This window comes from Sardina pilchardus, chromosome 2 (genome assembly GCF_963854185.1).
Source record: "Sardina pilchardus chromosome 2, fSarPil1.1, whole genome shotgun sequence".
NCBI classification, from domain to species: domain Eukaryota; kingdom Metazoa; phylum Chordata; class Actinopteri; order Clupeiformes; family Clupeidae; genus Sardina; species Sardina pilchardus.
In genome coordinates this window covers 40,373,760-40,386,483 of record NC_084995.1, presented here as the reverse complement: position 1 = coordinate 40,386,483, position 12,724 = coordinate 40,373,760, and the positions used below count along the sequence as shown (strand labels likewise).

Genomic DNA, 12,724 nt, shown 5'->3' with positions numbered 1-12,724 from the left:
TGCTTTGTTTATATTGACGATATTATTATTTATTCAAAATCAGAAGTTGACCACATCGCTGACTTGAGGAAGGTGTTTGAGAAGCTCCATCACGCCTCGCTGACTCTCAACCTAAAGAAATGTCATTTTCTCAAGACCTCTTTGACTTTCTTAGGCCATCAAGTGTCCAGTCAAGGAATTGCAGCCAACTCTGAGAAGCTTAAGGCTATACGTGAATACCCCAGGCCTACAAACATCAAAGAGCTCCAGGGGTTTCTTGGTCTTGCCGGCTGGTACCATAAATTCATCAGGAACTTCGCAGATCTGGCCGCCTCTCTGCACAACCTCAAGAAGAAGGATGTTGAGTGGAAGTGGACCGAGGACTGTGAGAGGAGCTGGGAAGGACTGAAAGAGGCACTCCAGTCTTCTCCAGTGCTTGCTCATCCAGACCTGTCAAAACCCTTCAAAGTCTCCACTGATGCCAGTGATGTCGGTTTGGGCGCAGTACTGACACAGGACGACGATGATGGCGAGCATGTCATTGCATTTGCCTCCCGCATACTGAATGAAGCGGAGAGGAACTACTCCGTCTCTGAAAGAGAGTGTTTGGCTGTTGTGTGGGCCGTGGAGAAATGGCAGCACTTCCTGGAAGGAGTCCAGTTTGAGGTGGTGACAGACCATGCAGCCTTGGCATGGGTCTTTAACACCCCCAAAACTTCGTCACGTCTCACACGCTGGACCCTGAGGCTTCAGCCCTTCACCTTTACAGTGCGGTACAGGAAAGGTACATTAAATGTCGTCCCTGATGCCTTATCACGGTGCCCGGTGCCTACTGGGAATACCACCATGATGACACCAAGCCTTGCTGTGTGCGCTGTGTCTACAAAGAGGGCTATTGATCTGCCTAACTCTTTGGATGAAATCTCTGCTGCCCAAGGACGAGACCCCTACATCACAGGCGTCCGGGAGCTAATGCCTTCCCCTGAGACCATTCATCCAAATCGCATCGCCTTTGTTGACCAGCAGGGGCTGCTATACAGGCGAGTGCCAATCGCCCAGGACGGACATAAGTTCCAGCTGGTGGTCCCACAAGAACTGAAGACCGCCTTCTTGTGGTATTACCATGACAACCCTCTGGGTGGGCACTTTGGTCGCCTGAAGACCCTAATACACATCTTGGATGTTGCCTGGTGGCCAGATGTCCGCAAAGACACCTGGGCCCACATCAAAGAGTGCTCTGTCTGCCAGCAACATAAGCCTTCCAACTCGAGGCCTAGTGGTCTGCTGCAGTCGACCCAAGTGTCCGAAGTTGGCGAGATGGTGGGCATTGACCTCATGGGCCCATTTCCTCGCAGCCGCAAGGGTAACTACTATCTGGTGGTCCTTGTGGATTACTACTCCAAGTGGGTAGAACTGTTCCCTATCCGTAATAGCCGGACCCCTAAGCTAGTGAGGATTCTCACAGAGGAGATATTCACCAGATGGGGTACGCCAAAATATCTCCTGTCCGACAGGGGGAGCCAGTTCACCAGTAACCTTTTGAGAGCAGTCTGCAGATCATGGGGAGTGACCAATAAGTTCACCACAAGCTACCATCCACAGACAAATCAGACTGAAAGGGTCAACCGAACACTCAAGACCATGATTGCCTGTTATGTTGATGGGAAACATAGGAACTGGGACCAGTGGGTCCATGAGTTCCGTTTTGCAATCAACTCCTCATGGCAAGAGTCCACTGGCTTTGCACCCGCCATTCTCCATCTGGGACGTGTTCTCAAAGGCCCTCTTGACCAACTTCTGTCAACAGCTCCGCCACCAACTTTTTCACAACATGCTCTCCTGGAAAGAAAGTTAGAATTGTCAAGACAAGTCGCTGTCAATGTGAAATGTGCTCAGAGCAAACAGGCCAAGTACAGATGGTACGGGTTGAGAATGCTCCTTTCTTTCCCGCACATCGGGACTCCCGAAGCATCGGGACTTTAATTAAAACTGCAACCGCAAGGGGGCAACATAAGACCGCCTTAATAAAATGAAGGTTCGGCTCATACCGGAAAACACGGAAAAACCCGAAGACACCGCGCTGACGACAAGCGGAGAACAGAGACATCACGCTCGGCATGTCAGATTGCAGTTTCAGAGTTTTCGAATGTTTTACAGCGTACCGCACAGCTGGCTCTCTCACTCGACGTAGCCTATAACTCAGTCAGTCCAGCAGAGATGCCAGAGCAACGTTTTGGTCAATGGAGAGGGAGAGAAATGCTCCGCATATCCGTCTCATTTAATCATTAAAATGAAGGTGATGACTGGCGAAATTATAATCAAACGACGTTTCAATAAACCATTGTTGAAGTTAATGAAAATGGTTTTAGAAGCCTTCAATTCAACCTGAAAGACTCGATATAGGCAACCTTAGATTAATTCATTACGGTTACAAGACCGCATTTCCGTGAATAGGCTATTATTGTCAAGGCGAAGACGAAAGAGATGGACAAGATAGACATTTAGGCTACATTTATGCAAGGAATACTTAGAAATGTGTAGGCCTATAGGCTATTTTAAAACGAAGGCATGTTCATTTTAACCGGCGACGCTGGGTAGCTTACCCAGCACTTTATCACAGATTTTGTCCCCACCACTTTTGACAACTGAAAATAAAATGTATTTAACAGAAATATCTTTAATAGGCCTACATGCCTATCATGTCACTTTACTTATAACCGTAGGCTACATGCATGGAGAAGATTGCGCATTTTGTAACATTGTAACAATGGTCAGATATGCGATAGGGCAGTGAGGGTGATTCATTAACCATCGACTAGTAGGCCTAGCTCCGCAAAAGAAGTTTCTAGCAACTTAGAATATATGGATCTCGGTATGCATGTTCATGTTGATTCAGAGATAGACATAGACTACCGTGGGCTACTGTGCGTCAATATAACAGCATTTTATCATGTGGTGAATTAATGACTAACGTCAGTTTAACATGTCAGAACTTTTGATCGGCGTTTCAAGTGCATGCCGCGAATAAATGAACTCGACTGACTGAATCCTTTATATTTGTTGGCTGAGTGCGAAGAGATTGACACTCGAACTGTGGCGTAACTGGTTGAAGCATCTTAATCATACGTCAGCGACCGGGGTTCAAAACTCACCCTACGAACCTCCGGAACCCATTAAGACAAGAGGCTTTATTTTATTAAAACGTTTTGCGATTTTTTTATGATTGCGATGTCTGCTGAAAAGAAAAGTTAATATGTGAATTCGTGGTTCAGCGCACACACACACACACACACACACATTTTACATTTACATAATAGGACTCGGGCACACGCCTTGCATTCTAGGAATATCGCCGCCATTTGGTAGCGCACTGAACGTAATATCCATTCATTCAGATGCACAAGACAAGAAGCAGAAATATAGTAGCGATTTATTCTTTTCCTCGTGCGATCGTGGGTTGCACTGTTACACCCCACTACACAGCAACATACTACCAAGAAAGCAAAAACTAAGTAACAGGAACACACTAAAAGGCGGGAGTAAATCCATAGTAATCCATAGTAAACTAAGGAGTGAAGCTGCCAATGTGGCTGTGCCCGCGAAGTTTTGATGTCATGATCCCGAGCCCTAGTGTCAGGAAGTGTCTGTCTAGAGAGAGGGGGAAGGGGGGCAATCGTCCTCAATGCCGCATATAGGTAGGCTATAATGTCTAGTGAACTGGTTAGACAAGTGTGGGGGAGGGGGAATGATCGCACAAGACAATTGCTCTTCATGAAATGGGTAGTCTCACAGACGTTTGTCGATGTTTAAAGCCTACTACATCACTTGCGAAATCGTGAAAAGACGTGGCACATAGAATTATTAGGCTACTGGATTTAATATAGCAAGCATAGACTTTGTTCATCCTATATTAGCCTATATTAAAATGTAATGTGCTGCGGGGAAGCATTGGGGAAGTCAGTTTAAGTTGTCCTGTAACAATTTGCCTCTTATTATAATAAAGAGTATGCAGCCACTACGCACATAATAGCCTAGGTTACATGCGAGCAACCCCATGCAAAAGAAGGCCTTAAGTTAACGGACTGAAGGCCTGTTTACATTTCAAACATGCATTAAATCTAATAAACGAAAAACACAAATATCATGTATTGTGTCATAAACAGTTAATGACTTCGTGGCCACTATGCGCAACTGCATCGCGCAGTGAGCTGAAGGATAGGAGGACCGACACTTATTAACACAAAGCTTTGTAAAGCACTAACAACCACCCCTCAAAGTTCATTGTCCATAAGTCCAAACAATAAGTATAAAAATCCGACAATCCAAAACGATAACGAGATCTCCCTGAAACGAAAAACAAGTTTGTTGAGTAGCCTAGTCCTTGCAACAATCTCAGCTTTTGCGTTTGTTAGGTAAAAGGCATTCTGTCCTGCTGTATTCCAATGAGAAAAAATCATCCACAAGGTAGGCTAAGGGTCACGGTAATGCAGCATGCAGGAATCTATATACGCACAAAACGAATGAATGGGTTATATCGGCCAAAACGAATGAATGGGTTGGGAGAGTCGTCTGGCTGTGTCAGCAGACTGCAGTCGGTCTCGAGGGGTTAAATAGCGCACGTACTTGAATTTTAATCTGAAGAAGACCACACGGTCGAAACGTCATTCCTTTGTGATAAAGAAAATAAAATCAAATCAAAAAAGAAGGATTTCAAGTGTGCGAACCTTTTTCCATTTTTTATGATTTAGCCTAGTCTTGTTCTGCACCTTGACCGGGGATGTGCACAAACGTTTTTACTACACTTGAAATTTAAACCAACTCTTCTCTAGCCTATATCCTATAGCCATACTTTAATAATCAGATGTTATGCTCATTTTTGTAGGCTACACCTCACCGGCAAGCACGCACGCAAATGCTGCTTTTGCACATCTACAATATTGGCCAGGCTATATAGAATAGGCTTTTAGGACTGTATTTTGCCTTCGTGCAACTTTAGTTGTGCTCAATCTAAATTATTGTCAGTAAGGATAGGTCATATTACCAAATGGCGAACCTCGAAAATTATTTAGGATATAGAGCCGTGTCCATTACGCATGCAGTTATTTGTTAGGCTATTGTTTTATTTGAGTGTTTTTGTCTACCATGGCAAACATAGTTGAAACGTTCGCTCTAAACATAGCTGCCTACAGCCATGCACAGTAAGCCTAATGATAGCCTATAGTTATGACATTAATAGCCTATTAATGACCTCATGTCGGAATGGCACATTGTTTGAAAAAAAAAAAGTTAAATAGGCCTAGGCCTACCGCCGAGTGGGGATATGTCAAACATTACTGTAGCCTATTCGTTGATCTTATCGATGCAGTCCTTGCGGCCACTTCTCCCCATCGTAGGAAACTTTCTGTTTAGTGTTGACACGTTGTGTGGCAGTGCTTGCTTGCCCTTCGATCCATCCCAGTTGGTGGTTTTGCACCTGTCCCTGAGTTATAGTCTATATGAGTAAGCGCTTATGCTCTAACCGCATAATAAAAGAAGCACCTGCAGCAGTGCTTATGGCAAGGCTATTAACACCTGTCACTGAGCTATGGACACGCAGTTATGCTCGAAAATTGTCATAATAACAGACACACCTAATTGTATGGCTCTATGTTTAAACACATCAAATTAGCAAGCATTTCCGCAGCAACGTTTGCTTTCTTTTTCTGTCGGTCCGCTTGGTCAATTGCGCAGCAAATTATCAGATCACCGGACCTAATTTCACTCCATGTCTCGCGGACCAGCAGCAGTCTCCACGTTTCGCGGCCCATAGTTTGAGAAACGCTGCATTAAAGTGTCATTAGGTTGTAGGCTATATGTTTAGTGATTTCTTTGTGTGTTTTTCATTGTAGTGTGTGTGCATTGAGTAGTTCCTTAAAATACGGAACAAAGAGCGTCCCGTATCTGTTCAATACGGAAGAAGACTAACTATTACTTATATATTTCTTATAACGAAACGCAAAGAAAAAATACACTGACCATCTCGTTTCTCCGCGTTTCCCCCAATACCATGGCGACAAAGAGAAATAAATATGATTTGACATTTAAGCTGATTGCTGACAAATTTGCCACACAATTCGGGAGAAGCAGCGGACAGGAGCGCCACCACAAGCAAGCACTTCTAGCCCAAATTAACATGGCAACGTTGCCTATGACTAAAGTGTCTAAGTAGGCTAGTCCTACTAATATTACATTTGATTGGTAGCATGTTTGTAGCGCGCCAGTTTACCCATCCCCTACATCAAAACAGCTTAGAATCAATCAAAGAATCAGCTGTGTCGGCGTTAGGCTGTAGGCGATTTTCTATAACCATTTTCATTCATTTCAACAATGGTTCATTGAAACGTCGTTTGAATAATTTCGCCAGTCATCACCTTCATTGTAATGATTAAATGAGATTAAGGAGTCGACTATTGACGGATATGCGATCTTCATCATTTTGAAATGCGGGATGAAACTTTCTGCCACCTGGTGGTTGTTTGGGTACATTGCCTTAGCCTCGAAAAAAATCGGCTTGACGGCCTGCGGGATCTCTTCGGGAGTCCCGCGGGAGAAGGTGCATTCTCAACCCGTACCCACTGTACTACAACTTGAAAAGGAAGAACGTGGAATTCTCAGAAGGGGACCTGGTGTGGGTCAGAACCCATCCATTGTCCGATGCCTCAAAAGGATTCACTGCCAAACTGGCGCCAAAGTGGACTGGACCATGCACTGTAAAAAAGAAATTAGGAGCCATAAATTACAGAGTTCAGTTCCCTGATGAGTCCACTGACAATATCAATGTGGTGAATCTCAAGCCCTACTTCGGTCCTTCTCTCGACATATCCAGTCTGGGGGGGGGGGACTATGTAGCCTCAGCCACATAAAGTGTTTTCAAAATAACTTAAAATAAATAAATTAGTTATGTTTACATTTGAGCCATGTACTGTAGGCTTATTTATAGCCTATTTCTTAAGTATTAAAAAAAGTCTATGTAAATGAATTCATAGAAAGCCTGGCCAGGCGCTGATCCGTTTTCTTACATTCTCCCTTTAACGAATATATGGGCGTTAGCGTAAATATAGGGTGAGCATGCAGCCTAGGAAGTCTATAGGGTTTTTCACTGTCACTCACCTTGTCACCGTCGCACGCACCCACCTTCTCACTCTCTGTCCTATGGCCATAGACCCTTTATATCACATGCTCCGTTTTTGAATGAGACGCGGAAAGAGGAATGAATGGAGGTAGACGAATGCCGGTAACGCAATGGTCTGATATCCTTCAGAATTTCTTTAACAAGTCCGAATTAATGAATGTCAAGTATTGTGCTATTTTTGTATGGATTACTCTTCATCATTACGCCCGTTTTGCTATGGAATCTACTGTCGGACTTTCGCAAATGAACTGAATTACAAAGAGGTGAGATCGCTCCTTTTTCTCTCTCTATTTTTTGCTGGCGGGATCTCCGAGAAATTGTCTACGTGTTTTTTTTGACCGAGCTTACGGATTATCTGTTTTTTGGATTTTATGGACTGTTGGAAGCTTTGCTTTTTTTGTTGGAAAGCGCACGGCTGTGCGCGGGGTTTTTGCTTTGGAGTTCGCTGCTTACGCAGTGTGTGGACTGAAAGACTCTGCCCGATTGGGCTGCTATCTCTCTCTCTACCTTCTCACAATTCACTCACACAAATAAATACTCACTTTGAAAGATAATTTGCACGTGCGTTTCATGAACTTAGAAAATTTGTTGACGACTCACATCGAGTTTGTTACAAAATGATGTCCCCCACACTTCATTGGCCACAATTAGTCTCTGTGGGACGATGACAAATGCACTGACGCTCAGGTATTCACTGGGCTCTTTGTCACGCTGGGTGGTGGTGTGCAACGCTGCAAGAACCCCCCCTGGCTGATGAGTGTGCAGTAACTTTGTTTGGATCCTGTCATCTAACTTTGGACTAAATGAAAGATATTCGGTTCTTTCTGCAGGGAGGGCACCACCCACCCCTCCCCATTAAACTGACGTCTGAGGTGAACAGCTGTTTTCTGTGGCCTTTTTCGTCAACAGAAGCCCGCAAGTGAGGTGTTGAAGTCATGCATATTTCAAGAACTTCTTCAGGCCTACCTCAGACTTTATATATCTGTAAAAAGGTTGTCTAGTCTCATAGGTTCAGCAAAACCCATCTGTGGTAACTCTCTCTTTCATTTCACTCATGCATTTTTGTTATTATTTTTTTTCTATTTTCCTCTCTTCTGTGCCTCTGAAATGAGAATGCGGAAAAACTAACTGCAGAAAAAATCCATTTCATTTTCTCGCACAGTAACACAAAATGTGGTTGGATTGGGGACTAACTCTCTATTACCACTGGATACTAAATGGATTTTTGTTTATGTGCAGTTTGCCTCAAAGCAAAAAGTAAAGCTGGTCCTGGTGTACTGTAGGTTTTTGTACATATCAGATACTCTCGTAGGCATGCTGTACAGCCACATTGTGATGCTGAAACCATCAAAAGAAAGTATGCAACAATTTTTACATCATTTATTTTCCCTTCATGGTCCCTGTGGTAGCAGGAATGGGGCTGTGCTTCCTTGTTTATGTGTCTGTGCATGTGGCGAATTACCTTGAGATATGCTAATGTGTGTCTGACACAGATAGAGTTGGGCGGTGCTTTTCTTTTCAAATGCCAGTGGATTTGTGCCAGGAGTTTTCACTAGGGAATAATTCGGTCAAATCTCAGGTATTAGTGGATTACATGGGATTATTTGTCACGTAGCATCGTTGGCGCTAGATGCTACTTATGTTGCGTTGCCTTACCTGAAATACCTTGCATTAGCTGAGGATAATGTGTTGAGACGAATTGCCACATAATGATATTAACTAGTGATGGATGTAAAACTGCTGTCATATAACATTAGTCCCTTTGTGTCTGCACAGTCCTTGCGATAATGCAATATTTCAGATTAGGTAAACTTGTTTCTTAAAGATTGTATTTGTAGGATACCATCAGGGGTTTGGCCTTTGAGATGCCCCCAATTTTCAATCAGAGTTTGCCATAGATATACCAGAGATACCCCCTTTACTGTACCTCACAGTCTCAAAGTAACTCATGTGTTTCTCTCTTTGTGCTGTGTGTGTGTGTGTGTGTGTGTGTCTATGTGTCTGTGTGCGCGTGTCTCTGTAGTTGGGGGAGGACACTTTTAACCGGGCCAAGCTGCTAAACGTGGGCTACACTGAAGCCCTGAAGGACGGCGAGTATGACTGCTTCATCTTCAGCGACGTGGACCTCATCCCCATGGATGACCGCAACATCTACCACTGCTACGACCAGCCGCGGCACTTTGCCATTGCCATGGACAAGTTCGGCTTCAGGTCAGCTTCCGCTTTTTGACCAGCTATTACATATTACATGTTTATTTTGTTTGTTTGTTTGTTTGTTTGTTTGTTTGTTTGTTTGTTTTCTCGCTATTTTTAATTACTAGAATTACAGGTCAATGGAGTGTATTTCTCAAAACAGTTTGTACAAACTGTACCATACAACGAATTACCTGCTAAAACATATTCCTTGCTTGAAATGCTTAGTCTATGTCTCAAAAGTAAATATTTATGCCAGTGAAACAGTCAGTGCCATCAGAATGACAAGTCCTTGTGTCAATATGTATGACATGTCAATATAGCATAACATTTACTTAGAGACAGTTTAGTCACCAAACACTCAGTTAAACTAACATGCAAACTTATGCAAACTATGAGTAAGGGCTAATAATGACTCTGCTACTCCTGCAATGACAGGACTAGCAATGACAATGCTACTCCTTCTCTGTGTGGATTTCAGCTTTTTGTGGGTGATTGTAAAAGATTAGCCAGGATTTATTTTTACAGTATACTTTTTAAGTACTGATAGTATTGTTTGTTGCCAGATTCAGTTATACAGTACTGTTATACAGTACAGTTGAGTTATACAGCACTGCAGTGTTTACAACATTATACTATAGACAAAATTAGATTTGTAAACATTGGAAACGCCCCTTTGGCGGTTCCAGTATTGTTACTTTTACTGTATGGTGCCTCCATATGTATGGTTGGAGATGTTAGGTCCTTTGTGTTATCTGTGCGTCTGTACGTCTGTCTTGGCAATCCTTGTGAATGTGATATTTCAAGAAATTATAACATTTCCTAAAATGTGGTAGAAGCACTTCACTTCAAAGGTCAAGGTCTATGACCTTACACTCTTGTGAAGGCATATCAGGAACACCTTGAACAAATCTAAAACAAGCAGACTCTCATGGACAAGTTTGGTGGTCAAAGCTCAAATTGATGTGGTGGATGGAATCTCTCAACCATGGTGGTAATACGTTGTAGAATTCTAATTCTAGGAGTAGTAGTTCTTCTAGAGTGGCCGTTCTTGTTGTTGAAGGTGTAATAGTCAATGTAGTAATGTTGGGGATTTGCAGTTCAAGTTGATCAGAGAGATTTTATTTTATTTTTCATAGAACTTTTGGCTGACATGAGCATATTACTGCAGATTTCTGCATGATTACTTTCTTCCGCTATTATGACTGTGAACACTGGAAGTAGGACAGAAACACTTCAGTCTTGATGGACAGAGCCTATCTACCGGAGCAGCAGAGTCAACGGAGCTTATTTAGTGTGAGATTCTCCCACTCCCTTCAATTCGTAATAGTCTGGGAAATTAAAAGTGGGGCCAAAGGTCCTCAGAAGTTCTGTTGCCGGTGAGCTCCAAAGAGAAAATGAGTCTGTCTTGCATCTGCTGCCAGACGATCTGGCCTTTTGCTCTTGCGAGGCTTCATTTCCTCCCTTTTCGCTCGGGCCAGTGGAGCCGCGCCGCCTCCGGACGTTTCAGCTGCCACTGTGAGACCCCAAGGAGGCCAGGAGAGTCATCTCCGGACGTTCCACCTGTCACTGTGAGACCCCTAGGAAATGAGGCGAGGAGAGTCATCTCCACCTCAGTGCTATTAGTGCCTTTTGCCGAACTCATTTGACTTCATCATCACTTTTCATGATTATTGTACCTAACCAATTTTACCAAAAGGACGCCCCCTCCACACACACACACACACACACACACACACACACACACACACACACACACAAACCCTCTTCTTCTTGGAATTTGTTACTTGTAAACTCCGTCTGAAATGTCACGTCACTGACTGACGCCCTGGAAAAGTCAGCTGCTCCTTCATTTTCTCCTCTCACATTGCTGTCAGACCTGGGACCTTCAAGGGAGGTGTTTCCTCTCTCTCTCTCTCTCTCATGGTCTCTGATTGAAAATTCCATTCCATGTCGTTTTAGACACTTCTACCGAATGCAATTTGTGTTATGCTGTAGTTGTTGAATGGGTTTCTGACGCCATCATGGGCAAGTCCATAGCCCTTAAAGAGTCTGTTCCATTAGTGTTAATGACCATTAGCGGCAGTGGCATCTCAGCCGTTCTCTCTCCAGGAGGATGGGTGCTACTCAGTTAGCATTAGCATTATCAATTTGCATTAATAATGAATTAAGATAACTCATTAGCATTATCAATCAGTGTTAATAATGAATTAAGATAACTCTGTAAATGTTTATATTTCTGTCTTGCTCTCTACCCTCCATTCTCTCGCACACGCTCTCTGTCTCAAACACATGTACAATGTGCCCTGTCTCAACAGTGCTAAAAACAGAGAGGGCCTTAAAGGGATAGTTCGGATTTTAAGACACGAAGTTGTATGGGTTCCCTGTCAGCAACTTAGTGCATCAGCACTGACTTACCCCCGACAGCGTCCTGTGAGCCGAGATCCAGCCGGTTTTAGATCGTTTTTGATGCCGGACTATTTTCTTCAGCAAGTTTCTGGGGTCACGAAAGTAAAGTGTTTTTCTTCTCAAAACCATATGCGTTCAACAGAGTGATATATTTGCACCACAAAAACGTTGTCCAGCTGTCAGTAGCGCGCAGTGATAGGAATCGCGAAAAATAAGTAAGTGATAACGAGGTTTGAATTTTTCCTGGACAACGTTTTTGTGGTGCAAATATATCACTCTGTTGAACGCATATGGTTTTGAGAAGAAAAACACTTTACTTTCGTGACCCCAGAAACTTGCCGGACTACTTTCTTCAGCATCAAAAACGATCTAAAACCGGCTGGATCTCGGCTCACAGGACGCTGTCGGGGGTAAGTCAGTGCTGATGCACTACGTTGCTGACAGGGAACCCATACAACTTCGTGTCTTAAAATCCGAACTATCCCTTTAAACATTCAAATTCAAATATTCAAACAAAGTATGATGGTCTTTGTTGAAATCTCAGACTGAAAATGTCGACGGACATGGGTTTTCTTATGGAGATGCTGATGGCAGATATATGCTGCCAATGTTTTTTTGGTCAATATTTGACCATTTTTCCCTCTATTTGTAAGATAAAGAATGAGAAGATGATGAGTTTTTCCATTTCCTCACTGTTGTACTCTTCCAAAAGGTCTAGCTGGAGTCTGCTAGTAATTTCATTGACTCAAGGGGCAGCATACTGCATACTGTGCTGTACTGTACGTCACACGTGTTCCACAGCAGCAACAACACTGGGCTGCCTGCAGTTGCACCTGCCTGTTAATCAGCTCAATACGATCGCACATCAGACGTATAACAATGCCAAACATCGGCCCGGTTAATCTGCCGCATATCATAGGGGGAGGGGCTTGAGGCACTCTATCAGCAGGGAATATATATCTTACTTACTTA

At 43.4% G+C, this 12,724-nt stretch overlaps 1 protein-coding gene across 1 annotated transcript in view; it reads left to right on the top strand.

The window, feature by feature from the left end:
• b4galt2 (UDP-Gal:betaGlcNAc beta 1,4- galactosyltransferase, polypeptide 2) overlaps positions 1-12,724 on the top strand; it is an 89,755-nt gene that overhangs the window by 57,949 nt on the left and 19,082 nt on the right. The window contains exon 4 of the mRNA XM_062530453.1: positions 9,174-9,361. Coding sequence (XP_062386437.1) covers positions 9,174-9,361 — 188 coding nt within the window. The remainder of the gene's footprint in view (positions 1-9,173; positions 9,362-12,724) is intronic.